At 27.7% G+C, this 23,822-nt stretch overlaps 1 protein-coding gene across 6 annotated transcripts in view; it reads left to right on the plus strand.

Annotated features, from left to right (window-relative positions):
• LOC135924795 (sushi, von Willebrand factor type A, EGF and pentraxin domain-containing protein 1-like) overlaps positions 1–22,764 on the plus strand; it is a 59,881-nt gene extending 37,117 nt beyond the window's left edge. For 4 of the 6 annotated variants that reach the window (XM_065459902.1, XM_065459903.1, XM_065459904.1 and 1 more), the window contains 17 exons: positions 3,745–3,921; positions 6,352–6,528; positions 8,810–8,983; positions 9,474–9,689; positions 9,812–10,168; positions 10,810–11,010; positions 11,184–11,363; positions 12,103–12,279; positions 12,527–12,736; positions 12,984–13,184; positions 16,842–17,084; positions 18,163–18,322; positions 20,281–20,435; positions 20,808–21,002; positions 21,352–21,534; positions 22,025–22,255; positions 22,381–22,764. In XM_065459902.1, the coding sequence (XP_065315974.1) occupies positions 3,745–3,921; positions 6,352–6,528; positions 8,810–8,983; positions 9,474–9,689; positions 9,812–10,168; positions 10,810–11,010; positions 11,184–11,363; positions 12,103–12,279; positions 12,527–12,736; positions 12,984–13,184; positions 16,842–17,084; positions 18,163–18,322; positions 20,281–20,435; positions 20,808–21,002; positions 21,352–21,534; positions 22,025–22,255; positions 22,381–22,616 (3,473 nt within the window). In that variant the 3' untranslated portion in view covers positions 22,617–22,764. Of the gene's footprint in view, positions 1–3,744; positions 3,922–6,351; positions 6,529–8,809; positions 8,984–9,473; positions 9,690–9,811; positions 10,169–10,809; positions 11,011–11,183; positions 11,364–12,102; positions 12,280–12,526; positions 12,737–12,983; positions 13,185–16,841; positions 17,085–18,162; positions 18,323–19,392; positions 19,464–20,280; positions 20,436–20,807; positions 21,003–21,351; positions 21,535–22,024; positions 22,256–22,380 lie in introns of those variants that run through there. The other 2 variants (XR_010571410.1, XM_065459906.1) reach the window with 2 other exon arrangements.
• Positions 22,765–23,822: the final 1,058 nt, after the last annotated feature.

The following is a 23,822-nucleotide window of genomic DNA, read 5'->3' on the forward strand; positions in this document are numbered from 1 at the left end:
TAGAGGATGTTTCGGATATGTTCAATTAAACGTGTTTTAAACCTCCAGTTTAACATAAATTATATATAATGAAGTTCATTAAACACAATAAAAGCTAGTACCATATATCAATAAATTTTTCCAATTTAATATAACATGATAATGATTGACAATTGTCATAAATCACAAAATAAATTTATTATTACAAACCATAAAATGATTAATACAATTATGATTGATAAGATGATATTTTGCAATGATTGCAAAGTCTTTTCACAAGCTGTACTATTATCAAGGTCAAATAATATATCATTCATTATCTAACCATAATTACACTAAATTTTATGATTAGCATAAAATATAAACGTATCACGTCAATACCGCGAAATGTATTATCGCGAATGTCGAATACCGCTAAAAGATATTATAGCGAATGCATTACCGCATAGCGAATGTATCATAGCGAATATATTAGCGCAAATGCATTATAGCGAATGCATTACCGCGAATGTATCATAGCGAATGCATTAGCAGCGAATGCATTACAGCGAATGTAATACCGCGAATGCATTACCGCGAATGCATTATCGCGAATGCATCATAGCGAATGTATTATAGCGAATATATTAGCGCGAATGCATTATAGCAAATGCATTACCGCGAAAACATTATAGCGAATGTAATACCGCGAATGCATTATCGCGAATGCATCATAGCGAATGTATTATAGCGAATATATTAGCGCGAATGCATTATAGCGAATGCATTATAGCGAATGCATTACCTCGAAAACATTATAGGAATGCATTACAGCGAATGTATTATCGCGAATGTATCATAGCGAATGTATTAGAGTGAATACATTACAGCGAATGCATTATCGCGAATGCATCATAGCGAATGCAATATCGCGAATGCATTACAACTAACATTATCACAATGCAATAGTGATTTATATTTGACAAAATTATATTTAACCCATTTATTAAGTTCCAAAAAACCAGAGAACCATCTTAATTGTCTATATTTATTTAAAGTAGCGTTTTAAAATTATTTACCTCTAAAACACGTCACTTGTTATTTATGAAATTCGTATTTTATTTGTGGAATTTGGTATACTCAATTTTTTTAACAATTAGATTTAGTCGTATTTTTACAAAAGACCCTATTAATAAATATTTTAATATTTTATATTTTAAGATTGATTCTAGTAAAAGTTAATTTTTGCCCCAACAAGCCCCAAACCCCAGGCTTGTAGATTATATTGGTTTATTAAGTCTCCTATAGGATAATTGTTATTATCAATAATACACCATTTGTATATAAATAATTCATAAAAAATTTCAAAATGTGATATTTTATTTTAAAAAATGTTTAAGTTTTAATTAATTTTTTAATTTTTTTTCTAATTCTTTTGATTATCAACCACCAGAAAAGGTGAAAGTTAAAGGGAAAAAAATAGAATTTAAAGCTATAATAGCCAATGAATATTTATTATATCATATTTTTAAGCATAATATAATTAATTCGACCTAATTCTACTAGCCCCTAGTTACTGATATGATTAACCCTTTCCAGCGCTAAAAAAATATGTTGATAATTTTTAAAATTTTTTAAATAAGATTAGATGAAGGGGAACATTGGATTGAGACCTCTATCTTATTAAATCTTTTGTAATCGTCAAAATTATTAATACATATCATAAAACTAATAGAGCTGAACAAAATGAGATATTTTTTATTAAAAATGATAAAGTACTATAATTTTCTTAAGGTTTGCCTTTAGGGTTCGCCATAACCCCGTTCTCCCCTACAAGTTTTCAATAAATTAAAAAGAAAAAACTTGATGTTTATATATTTAAAATGATTAGATGAAAAAGAGAAATCTATTTTATTACTTAGAATCTTTTTTATATATTTTGAGTCAAAAAAAGAAAAGCCTTAGCCTTAATTTCAATAAAAAAATGTTTTTAGAGCCAATTATATATTTATTGCATATGCGGCTATAATTTTTATTTCTATCGGACCGCTTGAAGAATTTTTATAATGCTTTATATCATTCGTACCTTCAAAAGTAACTTTTTACACTTTTACTATTTTTCAAAAATAAAGATTAATATACATTTTTACCACACAAAAATCATCTTATATAAAAGAAAAAATCCTATTTTATAGAATAACAATTTACCCGAACAAAATTGATAATATAAATACTTCAAAATATGATCTTAATCAAAGTGGTGCTACTGGGGCTATTTTTATGGGGTTAGGTCGAACCTTTTTTTTTTGCTATTTTTAAAAATTTGACATGCAAAAAAAGCCAAGGAGCCAACTAAAAGAAAAAAAATCGAAAAATGTTATTATATGATAAATAATTGTTTGGTATACAAATAAATTATATCAAGCATAACAATCAAGACTGCTTTCAATGTCAGTTATTAGTTAAATGGCTTTGCAATTTTATTGTTTATTTATTTGCAAAGATTGTGAATGTTTTAAATGATTTTATATAACACTTTTATGTTTTAAATCATTAAATATATCCTAATAAAAAAATATATAACTTTTATATATGGAAAATTAAGCAGAGTTTATAATAGCCTCGACCAAGGGCTTGTTCGTCCCCGGGTAGGGTTCACTCGGTTACCAAAAAAAATTTCAGGAAAAATGATATTTTGAAAAAATTATTAGAGATGTATTTTTGAAATTTAAACATATCATAAATCTAATAGAGCTGAACAAAATGAGATATTTTTTATTAAAAATGATAAAGTACTTATAATTTTCTTAAGGTTTGCCTTTAGGGTTCGCCATAACCCCGTTCTCCCCTACAAGTTTTCAATAAATTAAAAAGAAAAAACTTAATGTTTAATATTTAAAATGATTAGATGAAAAAGAGAAATCGATTTTATTACTTAGAATCTTTTTTATATATTTTGAGTCAAAAAAAAGAAAAGCCCTTAGCCTTAATTTCAATAAAAAAATGTTTTTAGAGCCAATTCTCATTTTAACTTAATTTTCAGATTCAACTAAGTCAGTCGAAAAGTCGATAAATATAAAATTGTAACTTTCATGAAACTCCATTCGCGATATGATAATGCATTCGCTATAATGCATTCGCGATAATTCATTCCCTAAAATGCATTCGATAATGCATTCTATAATGCAATCGCTATAATGCATTCGCTATAATGCATTCGCTATAATGCATTCGCTATAATGCATTCGCTATAATGCATTCGCTATAATGTATTCGCGATAATTCATTCGCTATAATACATTCGCTACTAAAATTTTCGCGGTATTGACATGTAACCAAAATAAACTTATTGGAAATATTGATTTTCGAATAAAATTTGTGATAAAATTGAAAATTGGTTTGTGATTAGAGAATTATTCGAATAATGTGATTTATTTGAATCGAATAACTATTAATTATTTATATTCAAATAAAAAGAATAATTTACTATTTATATTCAATTTGATTTGAATTGAATTATCCGACATGAGTTTTGAATTCGTTTTGATACGTTTGAATAGACCTACCTTTTATTATTAAAATGGTTATTTATTACCAATATATTGTTAATGAACTTAAATTTATACAGCTGAAATGAATTTATAGATTAAGATGTTCACGGTGAGTAAAATATTTAGTAGCTTTATAGTTCAGCCGTTTTATGAAATGTTTTTAAATTATATAATATTGGGTGTAGTTTATCATAATTAGTATTTACACAGATTAAATTTTATTTTTTTTATAAAGCGGTTGATTGTGGTTATCCAGGTGATTTATACAACGGTTTTCTTGAATTAAATTCAACTAAATGGGGTGCTGTGGTCATATACTGGTGTTCTGAACTATCGGTTTTTATAGGTGATTCTCAATCCGCGATATGTCAGCTAAATGAAAAATGGTCTCACCCTCTACCACGATGCATGAGTTCTTATCAATGAAATATATTTTTTATTATAAATATTTCTGTATCCCTCAAGAATATATAACTAAATACCTAAAAGCAGTGGCGTCAACAAGGTGGGGTTTTAGGGTTGACCCCCCCCTAACCCCCGAAAAAATCCCTTCAATAAAAGGAGACAGATTGCAGGCGACCCCGACAAAGTATTCTACACTAAATAATCATAAAATATGTAAAATTATTGACATAAATTTCAGAGATAATGACTACGGTTTGTCTAACTTTTCACTTAAGCAATAGGGGAGACTAGGGTTAGGTAAGCCCCGGAGCTTGACAAACCACTGTATCTCATTTTAAAATTAAATACACCAGAAGGTTAAAATTTTATCCTAATATAGTTTTCATTAGTATACATCTATGGACAAAAAATATTTTGAAATAATTAATTACTAAAAATTTTATTTTAGAAATAAAATTTTGATGAAATTTTCAAAAGATTTTTACATGATGGAATTTTAATTTTTATTAAAATATAAATCATTTATATGTAAATTAAATTTTATTGCAAAGTTTAAACACTCTTCTATAATTTGGGTAAGTTTTATGAGTATTTATCAAATCTAGATATTATTTCAATCATGATTTGTCAAGTTAGAGCTTACAGGGTTTGCTAAACCATACACATCAATTATGGCAGTTAATAATGAAAAAAATTTTAAAATCTTGAAAAGGCAATTTCATGGCTTTTTATGATTGGTATTTAGGATTTATGCTAAGAAATCTTAATCTCACCTTAAAATTTATATTTTTTTATGTCCAAAATGTTTATTAAATTAGCCAAAATTAAGTTTCAATTTTTATATATAATTAGCTTCAATTTATAAGTATTAGATATTTTAAATAATAAAACAATAAAATTATTCTATACATATCATTATTAATAAATAAAGATGCATTTCAATTTATTATGGCCTAAAAAAACTAATGGTTTAGGAAGCCCCTTGAAGTGGTTTGCCTTACCCCGCTATTGGGGCTTGTTGAACAAAATTTTTACTTTTACAAAAAATAAAATTTAAAAAAAATGATTATATTCTTAAGATTTTTTATAAGGCACCTTTATAGAGTATAGTTATAGGTATCTACTCATATATTATTTTTTATATTATCTATAAAAAACAGGAGTTATAGCCAATTTTGTAAAAATTGGTTCGACTAACCCCAGACTCCCCTATGGTTAGTTTTTGTTTAATAATTCGGTTACTTTTTTAATGGCTAGCGAATTGAATTAATAAAGCATTAAATATTAACGCAAATCAGATAGTATAGTTGGAACTTCTATACTCCGTAGTGATATGATGTTAATTTTAGCAATTTTTATTTTCTATCAATAGTTTTTTTCCTCTTTAAACCAGCTACCAACATCATAATTTCCATTTTGTTTGTAACTTTTTTGAGGGTTCGCTTATTTGATTAAAGAATTATTGAAAGTTCTAGTCAGGTATTAACTAATAGCCCACGCCAGATATATAATTTTTTATATTTTCCATTTTAGCACGATAACTATTTTGGCAATTTTCTATTTTTTGCTCTAAACATTGATTAAATTTAAAGAATAAATGCTCTCAGCCGCTTTTTAATCTTAAGGTTGGCCAAAATTTTGTTACTAAAAATTTATTCCTTTATATTGGCTACTATACTTTTTAAAGTTAGACACTAATAAAGCGCAAAACATTGCCATATTTTAGAATTAGGGCTTCCAATTGTTCACCAACTTTAATGGAGATTATATCAAGACCACCGAAAAATTAAAATATATAATAATTTTTTATAGGAGGAACCCGGCTGAAGACCGACCAAAACAGGGTTTGAGGGGCAATGCCTCCCTCTCCCCCCCCCCCTTAAAATATTTTTTTTACCTCTCTTCCTGAAAAATCCTGACTACGCCACTGCCTGAAAGATAAAAATTCATTTGAATTTCCAAGGCTACAAAAAAAATTGAATGAGAATTTATAACTATACTTTAGATAAAAAGGATCATAAACTAAAGTTTAAGAATAAAATTGTAACAAGTTTAAATTTAAATTTGAGCCTTTCCGACATGAAACCTACATTTTTACATGATCATCCCGGTGAGAAAAAACCGAGCGATGCTCGCAGAGTTTTTTCTTTAAAAGATCATAGTTCGATCCGATTATATTTTTTTTTATTGGGTTGTTTAAAAGTATGATATTTCAACAAAAGCGATAAATTCTAAGCGTTGGGTAAAATGAGGGAAAAGAAATAATTTAAAATTTTGTCTACCCGTCCAAATTAGATCGTTAAAATTCAGGACTGATTCGACCAAATTCTAGAGAATCTGTCCTAGCCAAACGAACCCGAGTTTGGTTGGATCGGAATCTGATTAGCCCTTGGAGGACTTTATAAAATATTATATAGACTTTTATAAATAATTTAAGAAAATTGCATTATCGCTTCGATCGACTATGCTACAGTGCCTAATTTCAAACTAGGAGATATGATAACACATAATACCACTATGAACTTTAGCTGCGTAAGACAGACTTCCCCTTACATCAATATGACTACTAGGTGTAATAATGGATCCTTTGAACCCGTCATAAGATGTGAACCAGGTTTCAACAGGTTTTATAAAAAAATCGTAGATTCTTTCTTTAGACTCATGACCGTGCTTAGATATTTGGCGGCCAGGGCAAAAATATTTTAAAGCCTATTTAAAAATGTTGCCTAGCTTTAAATCAATATCTTTCCGATATTTTATAAAAAATAGAGAAGAATAATCTTCTATTAATCTTTATTGTTTTATCACATATTATTTTACAAAAATTCGCAATTACAAAATAAATTTTAATCCTTGGTTTTTTGTTTGTATAGGATGTTGATATATTATCTCATCTTCACAATGTAAAGAAGTACTAATATTATTTTCTATGCAAATTAAGGATATGTCTAATCCTGAGCCAGGCAGGACTTCATGTAGTTCTTCATTAATTTAATCTTGGAAAAACTACCATCACCCGAAGCCATGATGATCAGAATTGTCAATAAATTTTTTTAATGATAGAATTATAGGAAACGCTTCCTCTAGCTTATTACTAATTGGGAAAGCTTCAAATTTGTTTAGGAGTGTTTATAATCTATTAATGACATTTTCTAATGAATCTTGGCCTTTTAGCAAAACATTTAATGTATTCGTAAATCGGCTCCAGATGCTATTATAGCAGGTATATCGACGAGGAGGCCAGAATAGTTCTTAAATACTTAAACTGATGAAAGTTCGGTCATAGCTTTGATCGAGCAATACATTGAAAAACTCAATATGATATTTTTACTCAAAATCATTAGATTCATTCTCAACTTTATAAGAAAACAGCTTTTAAGTTTTCTTCCGTCGAGTTGACGTTATTGTTAGTAAGTATTTATCTCTCATCCATCTTTAATTCATCAGCAATCTCTTTTGCTGTGATTAAAGAATTCTTACAACATCCTTCTTCTTATCGATCTAAAAAAAAAAATATTTCTATAAGCTTAGTCGATACTGTCACTTTGCATAATCTTGATTACACGATTCACACCAGAACATCATACCAAATAACCAGAATAAGCAAAAACGCAAAATCCTCTATTCTCTGGACAAAAAAACCGCCTCTATTTGAATCTTTTGTTGTTTCCGAAACATTTACTATGTGATAATAATAAATATTACCAACCTGGTATCATATCGCTTTTCTTCCTTCAAATTTTTTATTCCCATTCTTACGCTAATTGGTTCATTGTGAAATTATTGGTATACTCTTTTATAATTTTTTTAAGACTATATCTAGATTTTTGACAATACTTAATGAGGAGAAGCAGAAAATATAATATATAAGCTTCACAATGCCAAAAATAAATTTGTAACAACCGATGATTGTGCCATGTCACCAAGTAACAAGTTAAGGTCACCTCAAGGCGTAAACATATTTGTTAATTCATTTTCAAAATTTAGACCTGAATGATCTTAGTGCAATCTTTTACAAGAATAAATTTAATAATCCTCCCAAATTTTATTTTGCGAATGTTTAAGTATAGTAAATATAATGTAAAATAAAGTTGAACTAGAAGAGAAGAATATACTAGATAACATTGAATTAAAAATGTTGAATTAGAATGTTTTTCAAATCAAAGTTTTTATAAATGTAATGGATTTAAAAAACTTCTAAACGTATAAAGAAATTCCCATAATAAAAAATAAATGGTCTTTATAATTAAAATTTAAATATTTTTATTCCTTATTTTAATATTACTAGTTATTAATCAGTTTAGATTCTAAATATTTTTTTTAAATTTGACTGCTCTTAAGATTTAAAATATTTTGCGGGTTAGGCTATTGCCATCCACTTCGCACGGCCCTGCTTATGCAAATAATTCGGATATAAGAGATTTCTTTATATACTATATATCATTTTGCCTAGACATGAAATGTATATCAAAAATTAATTATGACTTTAAACTTTAATGCATTTCAAACTTGCAAGATGTTAAAACTTATTCTGTTAAAATGATTTTTTACACAATTTAAATGATTCACTTCCAGTTTACAATGTAAATTATTGATAACTTCAATTAAGATAAAATATAAACAAGTAAAAAAATTAACTTCCACTCTTATATCGGGCTTAGGACGTCCTTGTAACGTTTTTCAGTTTCTATTTCGCTTCCTCTTTTGACTTGAAAATCTACTTACCTAGTAAGAAATTTATTCTTTAATAAGTTTAATTCTTAAAACCCCATAGAATGTATCAAACTTTTATCTGTTATAGAATTATTGTTTTATACACCTTAATTATTACTTCTTTTTTAAACCATATATAAAAACTAGAATAAACTTACACAAAATTTTAAAATTTTTTAAAGAGGATTGCATGGATTTACCACCAAGGATAAAAAATGGTAGGTCTATTGTGATCAGGTCTAAACATGGTTCAGCGGCAAAATTTATTTGCGATCCAGGTTACAAAATCGTTTCCTTCGAAAGAATGGTATGCAAATTCGGGCAATGGAGTGGACCTTTACCTCAATGTTCAAATAGTAATTCAAAATTATTGCCATAAATATCTAGAAAAAGGCACTTTAAAATAAATATTTAATTAAACCCATAAGGTTATATAATACCAACGTAATGAGCATACTAGTTAAAGTGCCATTTGTTATACCTGAAATTTAATCCATGTTTAAATGAGACAACTAAGATATGTTTTTTCTTATAATTCTTATTATAAAGGCATTTTTACCAATATTTTTTATAATTTAAAAGGTAAGAAATATTTTGGGATACGTTTGGAAATATCTTTTATTGGTTTAGAAGGTATTTAAGAAAACTTATAAATTTACTAGCGGAGTTGTCGCCCGCTACTACGCTTAGCCAAGGCAACTCCATTCCCAGTGTTTATAATCAAATTTTCTATTTTATTTTAAATGTTGGAACCGAGTATAATTTATCTAGGTCTTCAATTATAAAGTTCCTTCAGGAACAAAAATATAGTAAAATTATTAATTAAATATATACTTCTTTTTTAAGTTGTATGTCAATTTCCAGGCTTGCTAACTAACGGTCAGGTTTTCTTAGTTGGTTCTTTCGGGGAATATAATTACCGAGAGTATATAACAAACGTTCAACACGGACGTCAAATAGCTTATAAATGTGACAAAAATTATTATATAAGTTATGGTCCCAGTGGTGCTACCTGTATCGATGGTAAATGGAACCCTCCTAACAAACCTATCTGTAGTTCAGGTTTTTCATAAATTGGATAAATGTTCGATGCTTTTAATTAAGAAATAGGAATAAGGTGGACTGTAAAAAATACAAGTTTATTTTATTTGGCATAATTTCTTAAAATATTTTTTTTCCATAAGACATGTGTCCTCAAATACTATCGGATTACCGCCAAAGGGTTAAAATATTCCGTAGTGGAGACAATAAAAGAAATTTGCGTTATAGCGATAGCCTTAGCTTGAAAGAGATAAATACGATAGCTGGTAATCATTTTCTGCTACCACCCGATTTGTCTCATTTTGAAAATTTTAACAACGACCCATCTCAGGATTACGTAGCTTTAATTGAAACCAAATCATTAGCTAACCATTTCAGAACCGAAGGCACTATTGTCGAAGTGACATGTATAGATGATAGATTTCAGATGAGTTTAAATTCCTCTATGGTCAGATGTATCAAAGGAAAATGGGTACCTGGCTGGCCAACCTGCATACCGAGTTTATTTTATTTTTGAATTATATTCTTTTAAATATTCAAGTGTTTTTTTTATTTTAAAAAGATTAAAAATCCTCAAAAATTAACGTTGAGAACGTTTTTTATTTAAGAGTTATTTTAATGTTAATCAGATTAAATGTTGGTTCTTAAAACCGTTCCCTTATAAAATATATGAAATTGGAGGTAGAACCCTATAATATACAAACGGCAGTATAATTGTCCCTTCAAACTATTATTTATGGCTAGAATATTTTTGGATAAAATATTTATCCAATTCCTTCGTTTTTCTCTATTTGAGCTTATCTAGCTAACTGGAAAACTAATGGTGGCTATTCATTAGTTATTAAAATAGAGTTATATAGATTATAAGTCGACGCAGCCACCGACTCTCGGAAATTTTACATCAGGTTTTTTGGAACTGCCTATCTGGTCCCTGTTGTACATTTTGTACAATTTGTCCGGCTCGGCCCATAATAATTTTATATGAAGAAAAACGACTTAATAAACTAGCCCATTTATCAGCCATAAGAACATTTTCAAAATTTTGGCCTCCGACTTCATAGATGTAGTAGCATTTCGAACGTCCATTTGTCAGGTTACTAATTTAGCTAAAATAAAAAATTATTGAAATATTCATATTTAGAACCTTGCGTTGTACCTATTGTTAAGAATGGAATCGTTTTCTTCAATGGTAACATAGTGTTCAATGACTATAAGATAGATCACGGAGATTTGATAAGTGTGATCTGTAACGATGGTTATAATCCCTCAACAGCGTTCACAATCTTTTCGTGTATTCTAACCGGCTGGAATCCTTCTATTCAAGATATGAAATGTTTGGAAGGTTTCAAGTTACCATTTATTCTAATCTAATATTTTTGAGTTATATCATCTTAATAACCTTTATAATTGACTTATTATTTAAATATAATTTAAAATTTGAAAATTTCTAACTTTCACAAATCTTGTTTAATTATTCACCGTAATCTTAAAACAATAAAAACAAATCCCTAAAAGCTTCATGCACATTACCACAAAGTGACGAAATGAAAAACTCATCTAAATTACACTATTCAAAAGATATAATAAAGCATAATAAATTTATTAATTTGAACTGCTCTAAAAGTCACAACATGAAATTAGATCAAAAAAATTTGTGTTTGCATGGCAAATCAAAGCCCCGAAGTTGTGATAAAGGTAAATGATCAATATATTTATTTAGGATAGTAAGAAATCCACCTCTCTTCTACTTTTCGAAACTTTGTTGGCTTATTCTAATGGTACAACTTTTGAGGTGTATTTTATAAGACTTTTTAATAGTTACACGATAGATATTTTTTAATAAAAAAACCATACAATACTGTATTTTATTTTAATGCTGACAATATTCTAGAATTAACTCCTCAATAGGCAGAAGCTTATACCACAAAATTTCCTTTTCTCCCTCTTCCACGGAAATCATATACACCGCTCACCATTATTTGTAATTTGGCCCCTAAATAAATCTGCAGAATATATTCTCTCCCCCTCCCCCCTCACCGTGAGATCTGCGTAAATGTCATATATTGTCAATAGGTTAAGCCAGTTAATATCAATGGTGTCGCTACCTTTTTTTATTGGACTTACCCAAAATTTTAAGGGGTTTAACTCCTCCCCCCCATTTCTCCAGTGCAGCAACACTGCTCTCTATTAGTATTATAAGTATATTTTAATAAATTACCTTACCTTTTTCTGTTTGTTTTTTGGAAAAATTATAACAACTCTGATTGAGTCCATGGTTATATAACACAATATTAAGTGCAAACTTTAACCATACTCCTATGACATTTAAAGTTAATGGTAAGGTAATATAGGCCTACGAAAAGGATATTTATTTGTTTTAAGAAAAATGAACAATATTATTAAAAACAATATTTGTGAAAATTTTATTCATCAGAACCATGCTCGCTGGCAAACTCATCTAATTTAAAATTTCCTCTTAACCATAGGAATAAATTTCCTCATGGGACGGTTTTGGAATTCTCTTGCCCTTTTGGACACAAATTGATGGGGAAATCTTTTATAACCTGCACATATGGTATATGGAAACCTGAGCCTCCATCATGTCTCTTAGGTTCAATTTTATAAAATAAACACATGAATTATTTTTATAGACCTATTATTATCATTATTGAATAAATTATCATGTAATTGATGCCGGTTTAAACCAATAATAAAATTTAAAAATCTGCATGAAATTGGTTGTTTTAACCCCTCTATAATTAATGCTCCAATGCACAATTTTTAGTCGGCAAGATTTTAGCCAAATATAATTATTGCAAATAAAAGAATAAATTTTTTAAAAAATATTTTACTAATAGTAAGATGTATGCCACCTCACGTTCCTAAAAACGGTGGATATCAAGTTAAGTACAACGATAGAAAAGACAGTTACCCTAATATATATGTAAGCGGAATAAAAATAGAATACAATTGTTGGAATGGATATACATTGATTGGAACAAAGCATTCTGAATGCAATGAAAAGGGCTTGTGGACGCTGCCCATTCCATTGTGCAATAAGATAAAAAGTCAGAAATATATTTTATATTCTATATTGAATATAAAATGATTTAGCAAATATTATGAATACATACATATCAATTAGAATTATATTATTATAAACCAAGCACATAAACAAAAATTAATACATCTTAGATTTAGAACAAAAAAAAATAACTGAATTTATTGATTCATATCACGAATAATTGACTAGTTATATTATAGAAAAATTCTTAGAATTAACAACAAAAACAAATAATAAAATTAACTTATTAGCAAATGACTGTCGACCTAATTCAATTTTTGACAATGCAACCTTTAAAATTTCTTCTATAACGAGGGAATCAAAGGATAATCTAGATCTTTTCCTTGAAGGCACGGAAATTGAGTATTCTTGCACAATGGGATCCTTTAAATCTTGGAAATCCACTTGCGTTAAAGGAAATTGGACTGACGTTATTGATTCGAGCTATTGTGGTGAGATACCTTAGTTGTAATATTTTTATAAAATATATTATATCTCAATCTCAATTAGAAACGGCTGGCCACATATATTAGTATGACGAGTCCAACGTAGCCCCTTAAAAATGTAGATTTTGGGGCACCCGAAAAGCCCCTCTGGGGTCCACAACAAAATATCTTGTAGTTGGGGGCTACTTGGAGGTTCAAAAGATATATTAAAAGGACTAGCTAGTTATTTTTTTATTAAAATATTTGAGAATAATTATATATTAAATAAGTGAATTTAAATGCTAGTTATTTCATTGACTTGCTTATTATAAATATCAAATTACCATTCATTAATATAATTTATTTCCTTTAAACTCATTTACATTTATGGAGATAAAAGTGCCTGTCTTTTTATTTCTACTGCCCAAGATCAAAGTAACTATAACTATAATAAATTAACTATTAATTTTACTCAACAAGTATTCAGTGCAATACAACTTATTTTAGAAATGTGCTGTCTTTGCCCTAATCCATTAATTTCCTCATATATAAATTTTCTGTACGAATACCAGAAAAATGATATCTATACAAACATTTAGATATATTAAATAACTGGTTGATAATTAATATGTTAATCATGTATCTCTATTCAATTTTTATACATAGTTTCAGAAGCTGTAAAAAATGTCATTAACATTTAATCAATTGTCTGAAATGAGTTTACCAGATACCATTTGCATAGAAAGAGTAATATTTCCAAAGGGTAGGCTGCAAGAAGGAAGTGTATTTTGATGAATGTTTAAATGAAGGTTCAACTTATACTATTGAACAGGATTTAAATATTTTGAGATATTAAAGATCAAGTTATTGGGAGTTTTAGTAAACAATTTCCAAAAAATCATGAGCTAATAACATAAGTTCTATGTTTTCTTTTAAATAATTTAAAAAGAGTGCAGGTAAAACGGACTTGAATAAAAATCATCCATATATGAGAATGGAAAAATAACTTTTGTGTGAGAATTTATAATGCCTTGATTATTGGATCTGGAGGTATTTTTATTAATGTTGAACGTGATTTATTTGAAAATATTTAAGTTGACGTTATTCTGTTATATGCGCAATATTTCTGAATTAGAAATTTATATAAGCAGAGGTATCCATAATGGCATCGTAACAGTTCGGACGTATATTCATACTTCGAATTGTATCCGCAGATTTTGAGTTTTTCCATACAAATTATTTGGTAAAAGCATATAAGAAATTTTTTTATTAAATATTCATTTATGCAGCTTCTGAATGAATATATAAAAAAATTATTCTTCTTCCAAACACATATGGTATAAAAGTTAAATTGGGGATATGTCTAAATTGTTTAACTATTTTGAAATTTCTAAATAATTGCCATCATTGAAACTTTAAATTTTCATAAAGATCCAAGTGTAATTGGGATTACAATCTGACACTTTTTATTTTATATTAGCTCTCGATAATAGAGTTACTCTTCATCTTTGCTGTTCTCATCATTTTCTACCACTATTTTTCCCCTAGCTCCTATCTATGGTTAGGTAATTACTATATTTTTAGCCGTTTAAGCCAATTTTTAGCCGGGTAAAAAATCGGCTAAAGCCAAAACATTGGCTTCATGGTTTTACTAAAAAGATATCAGCTCAAATTTGAAGGAAACTAATATAAATTAAAACACCTGAATGTTAACAGATTCAGCAATCGCCTGAAGATTGAGCCGAATTAGCAGACATTTAGCCATTATCCATCTATACTCCTATCCATGTTTTTAACTAAATCCACCATTTATCATTGCTATTAAAAACACTTTCATGATTATATAAGGGGTGGCCAAAAAATAATATAAAATTTTGAAATTTTTATAACTAAGATGCGTTGCTCATTTCTAGTGAGATTTTATATTTTATTATAGAATATATTGAACTTAATATCCTCAAAACTTTTTAGAAACTAATCGAGCCGTTTTTTCTGAAAATATGAATCTAAAATTTGATTAAAAAAAATAACTAGACACACTTTTTTTCAAAAAAAGGGCTGGATAGGTTTCCATTATGTGGGACTATAATCGGACTTTCTAAAGAACCAAAATGTTTGACCTATTTTTGTAGACTAAAGTCTTTATTTTATTTGATCAGTGGCGTCACTAGGTGGGGGGGGGGGGAGCGCACAGGGGCACTTTCCCTCTGAAAAATTTGAAGAGCCCTCTGAAAATTTTAAATTGTTAGATAAAAATGAAAATACAATTTGAAATCTAAAAAAATAAGTAAAAGAAATTTTTTTTTGAACCCTTATAAAGGCTAGTGACGCCACTGCGTTCCCACACTTGATAATACGGTATTTATATAAGGGGACTTGTTTTTGCTATATGAAACCCGTATCTCGAAGTCGCTATAAAGCTCTTTCAAGTGCACGAATGTTCAACTTTTCTTAGAAAGTTCAGGAAACAACTTTGTGCGTTTCATTTTTTATTCTCACGGCATAATTTTATCAGTATAAGATTTTCTTTTGATAGCATTTCTAATATAAATCGTTTGCTTTGGGGGCGTATTAATAAAAGGCGATTAATAATCAAATTTGTTTCATATCCTAATATTTCGGCTTATAATTTATGACTATGGGAAATTATTTAAAAAAAAGCAAGCTTCCGACTATAGTCCAACATTATGAGAACTTATCTAGCCTTTTTAAAAAAAAAATTTGGGGTCTTGAGTTATTTTTTGTCAAATTTTAGCAATTGGTTTATTTCACTTTTCTAAAAAAAAAAGACTCGATCGAATTCTAAAAAATTTTTAGGACATTAAATATTCTTTAATAAAATATAAAATTTGATAAAAACATGAGATACATTTTAGAGATGAAAAAATTTCAAAAGGCAACGTTTTTTTAGACAGGCGGTATACATAGTGGCTAGATATTATTATCTTGGATATTCATTTTTTTCTTATTGTTTTTAGTTAAGGTTATAAAATATTCCTTTAGAGTATAGTAAGTAAGAAACTTTTAAGTCTTTCAGTTATCATCTTGCTTTTTTAATGATCCCTTAATAAGGATCATAATTGGATACGAGATGATGCTTTCTATATTTTTTTTCATTCGCCTGGTTAAATTTTCTTTTTAATTCAAAATGTGTTAATGTTTAATCTATATACGCATTAATTTTGTACATATTTGTATATAATGAGATGCGAAATTTATTAGCTAAATATAGTATTGTTAAATGGCATTTTTAATTATATCTCTTAATATTCAGTAAACAAAATGTTAAAAAATAATATCAATAATTATGTTAAATAATTGTTTTTGTAACTATAACTTTAAAGATAACACTCTTTTGAATATAAATTTATATGAATTAGTATTATGTTTCTCGCGAAGGATAAAAGTGGAATTGGTGGAGAATTTTCCTAAGTTAGGGGCCTCTGATTAATAGGTCCCACGGGAACCTTGATTTACTAGTCCTCCCCTATCTCAAGCTGGGTTTATTGCTTGATTATCTTAATTATTTGAAGGTTGTTTAGAAGAAATAAGTTGTTAAGAAGTAATAAGGTTCCCTGAAAAGAGGATAAATAGTAACATTCGTATAATTCTAATAAGGTTAACAAAATTATATTTCACTATTATATGATTAATATAATATATTTCGTTTTATTGAACATCTAGACTTAAAGAATTGTTCTAGTTTCAGCAGAAATTCCTCTATCATATCATACTTAAACAATACAAATGTCAAGATTTCGTCTGATATTCCACATAACACAATGATATATGTGAAGTGCCTTGATGTAGGTCAATACTTGTTTAGTGGCTCAAAATATTTGAGATGTTGGAACGGGATCTGGAAACCAACTCTCCGTGAACAAATGCCTAGATGTCTTGATTTGAGAAAATATCCTACTGAAACATGTAATTACTTGTATAGAAAATATCACTGTAAAACCTCTATTGGGTTATAACGCAATAGGTACTATTATTGTTGCAAAAGATTATTTGTTTTACTGTTGTAAAAAATATGGGTAGAGTTAGGTTTCTCCACCTTTTTTTTAATAAATGAGAAGAGTCTGGAAGTCGTCAATGTGTTGGTTTTTAACCCAAGAGCCCGTCCATCCATTGTTTTAAAAAAATTAAAACCGTTAATTTAAAATGTTTTACCTGCCTTACCATTGATCTAAAAATTTTGTTTAACTCAACTTTCCAAATGTTTAAAAATTATTTGATTTCACTTTTGATTTATTTTATTTTCTCGTAGTTTTTACTTAAACTTGCAAAATAAGTAATATTATAAAAATTAGAAATAATTTTTTTTTAAATAAATTTAATACGCTCATTTCACGCAAAAAATATTTTGTATTAACCCGTCCTCCTGCTTCCCCATTGTTTAAAAATATTTTTAACATTCTCGCTCAACCCAATTTTTAAAATTTTAACTCGCCCGTTGCAGCATCTAGAAAATATGTTTAATTAATTAGATAAATATCCCAACAAAAAATGTGTAATTATATAATATATAAATGGACGTGGAAATATTTTATACATCATATTTATAGTTCAAGATTGGAATCGTTTAGGAGGGGTAGAAATGCTTAGAACATCTGTAACATGAGCACGCCTAAAATATTTTATTTTGGGTTAAATGTTTTTTTCAATCACCCGAAAAATAAGAACTATCGGTAATGTTGTTAAAAAGCCCGATTCGGCTCGATTTTAAAAAACGGCCCGATTAAGATTATAATTAAAATAACGCTATATAAGACTAAAGATTTTGCTCATAGCTGGCAGAAATGCTTGGACATCTATTTGCCAAATCTCGATGCTAACATAATATTATTTTAGTTAAAATCTTAATCGGGTTGTTTTAAAAATTCGACCCAAATCGGGATTTTTAACAGGAGCCTGTAATTTTTTAAATAGGTTATATTAAATAATCTGCAATTTATGCAAATCATTTATATTTTTTTATCCAATTTATACAATAAATTCAAAGTTTTCCCTTCTCCTCCAGAAATATCGGTTTACGCCGAGAGGGATGAATTGATGACCAACGGGGAAGGTAAAATAATTATTCCATTGGGAAAAAAGGTGATTATATCATGTCATTTTCCCAGGCTTTATGGAACCCCAACATGGAAATGGAATTCTAAGAGGTTTAAAGAAAATATAATATGTAAAATTTACATGTATATACTAAATTTATGACATAAATGATTTTATTTAGTTTCAACATAGATTTTTAATACCGTATATACTACATAGACTGATTAACAAGTAAACAGCAAAGATTGCTCTCTGGAAAGAACTCAGATTTATCCTATTTTTCTCTAGATTTTTCTTTAGATTTTTTTTATAATTATATATATTTTGGAACTGCATTATTTTATTATATTAAAGCATATTTTAAAATTAATTAGAAAAGATGAATAATATTTAATGATAATTAATATCATCTTTATCTAAAAATCATTTCTATAATAAAGGTAATTAACGTCTTTTATTTTATAACCAAAAAATATGAAAATGGTTTTTATACTTTATGGAAGGGGGGGGGGGCGGAGTCAATAATTTTATTGCAAGATGGCGCTTTGAAATGGGGAATTTTTTAAACAACTTGCTTAAAACGATTTGAGTAGTAGACCAGATTTACCATACCATTGGTAGTAGTTTGAAATTGATAGTGCCAGATTGTTACTCTACGAAATAAAAAAGTTTTAATAAATTAAACAATTTGATTTTGGTCACGATAAAAAGTTTCGGATAGGAGACGGGCATTACAAAATCCTTGACAATAGGTAAAATTGATTATTCCAATCATCTTTACTCCACACCCAAAATTTAAACAATTTGATTTGGAAATGATGAAGAGGGGATAATGGACATATATTATCAAACCTTTAAAACACAAATTTATTTATTTACTCTATATGGAAATGTGAAAAGAAAATGTGAAAATTTTAAACAGACAATAGGTCAATTTTGTAAATAATTAATTTATTGAAAAATAGGATGGATAAGCGTTGAAAAAATAATAATGTTTATTGATTTTCTTTCAAATATAATATGCATAGATTTATGAATTACATAACAAGACGGGGATGACTTTTTATTCAGCATTTTTTAGCTCATTAATCATGTGTTAATCAGTCTGTATATATATGTATTAAAAAATATATGGTTTTCAACCTAAACATTTTATTTTCTTTTTTAACTCCACTAAAAGGGCAACTGCTTTTAAGTGGGGGTTACTCTTGGAAAGTAACTATTTCCGTTACAAGTCGCATCCTTAGAAATGTAAATAATCACCCGTTATATATTTTTTTTAATTTTAAATTACCTAGTTGCATTGTTATAAATTATTTATATAGATCATATTTTTAATATAATCTTTTTAATTATATAAAATAATGTGTCATATAAAAATAAATGAAATATAATTTAAATACATATAAAGAAAGTTGCAATGAAAAAATATATCGATATTTATTTGTATTGAAAAAAATATCACAATATAAGATTTATAAGCACCGAAAAAAATATAAATAGCACTTTATAAATTTTTTTTAAAATTTGGGTTTAATCAATTTTTACTTTATTATATACACAATAAGCTATTTTTAAAATTGCAATAGCGTCACTAGGGGGGGGGGGGCGCAGAGGCTCGAGCCCCATGAAAAATTTGAAGAGTCTTCTCAAAATTTTGAAATTTTGTTTTATACCAAATGTAAATTTGATAATGTTAGCTAAAAAAAAGATCATTTTGAAAATGTTAGCTAAAAAATGGTAATTTTGAAAATATTTAAATTTCAGCCCCCTGAGGTTGTAAAGGCTTGTGACGCCCCTGCTGGCTTGTAAAAGAGGTCAAGTTTCTTCCAAATGAGCTTTCTTAAACTTTAAAAACATATTTTTGAAAAGTGATTAGTATCTTTTATAATTAAATTCCAAATTTTTTTACTAACTGTAACGCAATAATGTAACTAGTTTATAATTAGGTAAAACTAGTTACTTGGAACTAATTACTTTAACCGCGTTAGATACCGATATTCTAATCTCTTTGAGCCATTAAAGTTCATGGTTTTAATCCTATAAAAAAATATTTTCCTTTATATAGCCAATATTATCCGTTGAGTTGGAATTCTGGCACGGAGAATGGAAATGATTATGAATATACATTAACTATACCTCTCAGCCATTCTGATGATAGCGGAACATACACTTGTATCACTCCCTATAGAAATCAACATGAGATCTCTATTATATTTAAAAGTTTAAAATTTAAGGTCTTATATATTTTGATTGTATTCACCTTTATATACTAAAATGTAAGATTATTTTTTATAAAATCTATACCTTTAATAAGGTGGGATTATTTAAGGGGGCATATTTAGAAATTTTATTGGAAAGAGAGCTATTCATATGATAAGATATAAGGACCTGTGAGCCCGACCCTATTTTAACAAAATATAAACACGGGCTGAAAATGTTTACAAACCTGTGAAAACAGATATGTAAATATGCCTTTCTATCTGTAGGTCTCTGAAGATAATTAGTGTATATTTATTTTGTTAAATTTTGAGGTCTATTAATTTTTTTTCACTTTCAACTAAATTGTATTTATTTAAAAATAAATTATTATAGATGTCCATTGTCCACCTATAAATTTCGATAATAACGATAACCTTTTGCTCAAGGTAATATCCGATACCAGGGATGATTATAAAATGAAGACGAGAATAAAATTCGCTTGCGTTGAGGGATACCGCATATTCCCTCAAAGCGAAATCCTTTGTGACGCCGATGGTAGTTGGAGTGATATATTTCCTAAATGTCAAAGTTCGTATATACATTGTAAATTGTATTTACATTACATAAAATTTACTGAGCTCTTTTCTAATGTGAATGTTTTATTTTTGAGCAAAATTATTTGTTTTAGGCGACCTTTTATTTATTATTACATATGACTCTATTTAAATATAAGAGGAGTCTATGGTACTAGAATTATGGTATTATTAAGCCAACCGTTTATTACATCTTTTATTCTACAAATTAACATAGCTCAATGTAAATATTGATTAAGTTCCTTAAAAAATTGTATTTTTAAATAACATCTAGGGAAAAAAACTAAAATTTAATTTATTTGTAATTAAAATTAACTTATAATATTTATTAAAAATTTTTAAAGAAATAACGTGCCCCGAAATCAGAAAAAACATAGAAAATTTGATAGTACAAATGCAATCTGAGGCATCAATTTATAATAGCATAGTTACTTTCGCATGTCCTAAGGGGTCTTTTATAGCAGGAGCTTCTCACATAATCTGCCAATTTAACGGTCAATGGTCGGCAAAAATTCCTACTTGCATAGGTATTAATAGAATAAATCTGTCTTGGCTTTAGTACTAGGGCCTTAGCTTTATATAGATTGATAAAATTATTTTTTTCAAAATTATCAACATTTCTTTAGTTCCGTTTTTGAATAAAACTTACTTTTGAAATCAAATGAGTAAATTTTTAAAAATCATAAACCTTAAATAATAAAGAAAATTTTTTTTAAATTGTATCAATCAGAAAAGAAGGGTGTGGTATAGGTATTGACTAACTAGTCCATTTTTAACAGAAATATTTTTCTTCCGCATTCCTTTCATTTATATACGTTTATTCATAAAATGGATAAAAATCTTATAAATAATATCGCTTTGGACAACTGAACGTAATTGCCTCCGAGGAATTCATTATTAGTCACTATCTGGGGATTTTTTAAAAATATATTTAATATTTTAAAAATTTTATATAATTCCTTTTTTTAAATAATTTTGTTTAAATTTTATAATAATATCCTTTCTAATCAAAAAAAGACGTGCTCTGCCCCGAACCTAAAAATATAGAAAATGGATATTATAAAATTTTGGGAAAATTGAAAAACGATACTCAAGATTTTAAATACGGTACCCGCTTGGTTTACAAATGCGATACGGGTTATCTTATTCACGAAAAAACAGGATCTCGATTTTCAAAATGTTTAGAATCTGGTCAATGGCTCAACGAAGTCAATTCGTCAACCCCTCAACTACCCATCTGCCATAAAAGCTAATCACTTATTTATCTTTAAATAGAAAAATTGCTAATTAAAGTTAGGCCTGAAATATTTTATAAAACTTTTTTTAAGTATATATATTAATTTTACATGATTTATTTATTAACTATGAAATAGGAATTACATCATCGTGCAAGCTAAAATTTCGAGAGATTTTAAATGTCCTAAAGTATGGTATGGTAAAGCCCCACAATCGATATATCTTTGAGCCAGGGGAAAAAGTAGAATTCTCATGTTTACCTGGATTCAAAAGAAAAGGCTCCAGAAAATCAAAATGCTTATCTAATGGCAAATGGTCCAAAAAGTTTCCTACATGTATACTGCTCATAAATAATATGAATACCGGCGAATAATATACAATTTATGTTTTATTTTAATATTAATTTTATTTTTTATAATTATGAAATGATACTCAAAGAATCTCATAGTCGTATTTTTCCCGATATATTATATATATGAAAAATTTAATTTTGTAAAATATTAAAAATTTTTTGTTTTGTTCTTTATGCTTTTAAATGGCAAGGATAAGCTTTAATAAGAAGAATATATTCAAGAGTCAGGACCCAGAAATTCCATAAATTTTTTTCATTGGGTGAGCAGTATTTGAAATTGAATTAACCTTTAATTGCTTGATATGTTTATATTAAGAGAAACAAATGATTGTAAATATAAAAATATTATTTTTATTAAGTCCCCACCAATAAATAAAGATTCCGCGCCTTGTTTTATATGATGATAAAGGATATACTCAGAATAATTCAAATACATAAAAGCGGGTAATGTTCTGAATTTTAGGAATTTAGTAATAATACCAATAATATAACTTTGATAAGGAGGAGATATCAAAAAAATAAGATAGGTCGATTTAGCGGAAAAACAATTTAATAAAATAAAAATTATAAGATTGTACAGTGCTATAATAGTTTTAAAAAATTATAGGCTACATCTTCACAGGCAATTAAAATATCATCGAAACAAAACATTGCATTTTTATTGATGCGAGTAAAAATGCGCCAATATTTAATAAGAAACTCGCATCTTTTTATATTATTTATTTCTGAGAAAATTAGCGAAAGACATAGGCATAATAAAAAAAGAAGTCATGTCAATTTCAACCGAAGAAAAAATAATTTAAAATATGCTAACAATTTATATTTTAAAAATTATATTTTGATTTTATTTGATCAATTATAAATGTAATATATATAAATTTAACTAAATACGTTTTATTGCTTAGGCGGTATTTGTATTGGACATCCATGAAGTAGTATAGTTTTTTGAACTTGATGCTCACTTTCTTAAAAAAATTCTAAATTCTTTTTGAAAATTAGCAAAAAAATAAAAATAAAAAAAGGATTATACAATATTAAAATTTTTAATTTTAACTAAAAAATTTCTCTATTACAGTAGGCCGATATTTACCGCCACAATATCCCCTACTTTTTTTTTCCTTCCTACCCTCTTAAAAGTTTGCTCATTATATCTTTAAAAGATATATGGAGGTAAATCTCCCATGAAAGTATAAAAATAATAAGAAATATTTTTTAAATTTCTTTATT

This window comes from Gordionus sp. m RMFG-2023, chromosome 2 (assembly GCF_954871325.1).
Source record: "Gordionus sp. m RMFG-2023 chromosome 2, tfGorSpeb1-WG-v2, whole genome shotgun sequence".
Classification (NCBI taxonomy): Eukaryota; Metazoa; Nematomorpha; class Gordioida; order Chordodea; family Parachordodidae; genus Gordionus; species Gordionus sp. m RMFG-2023.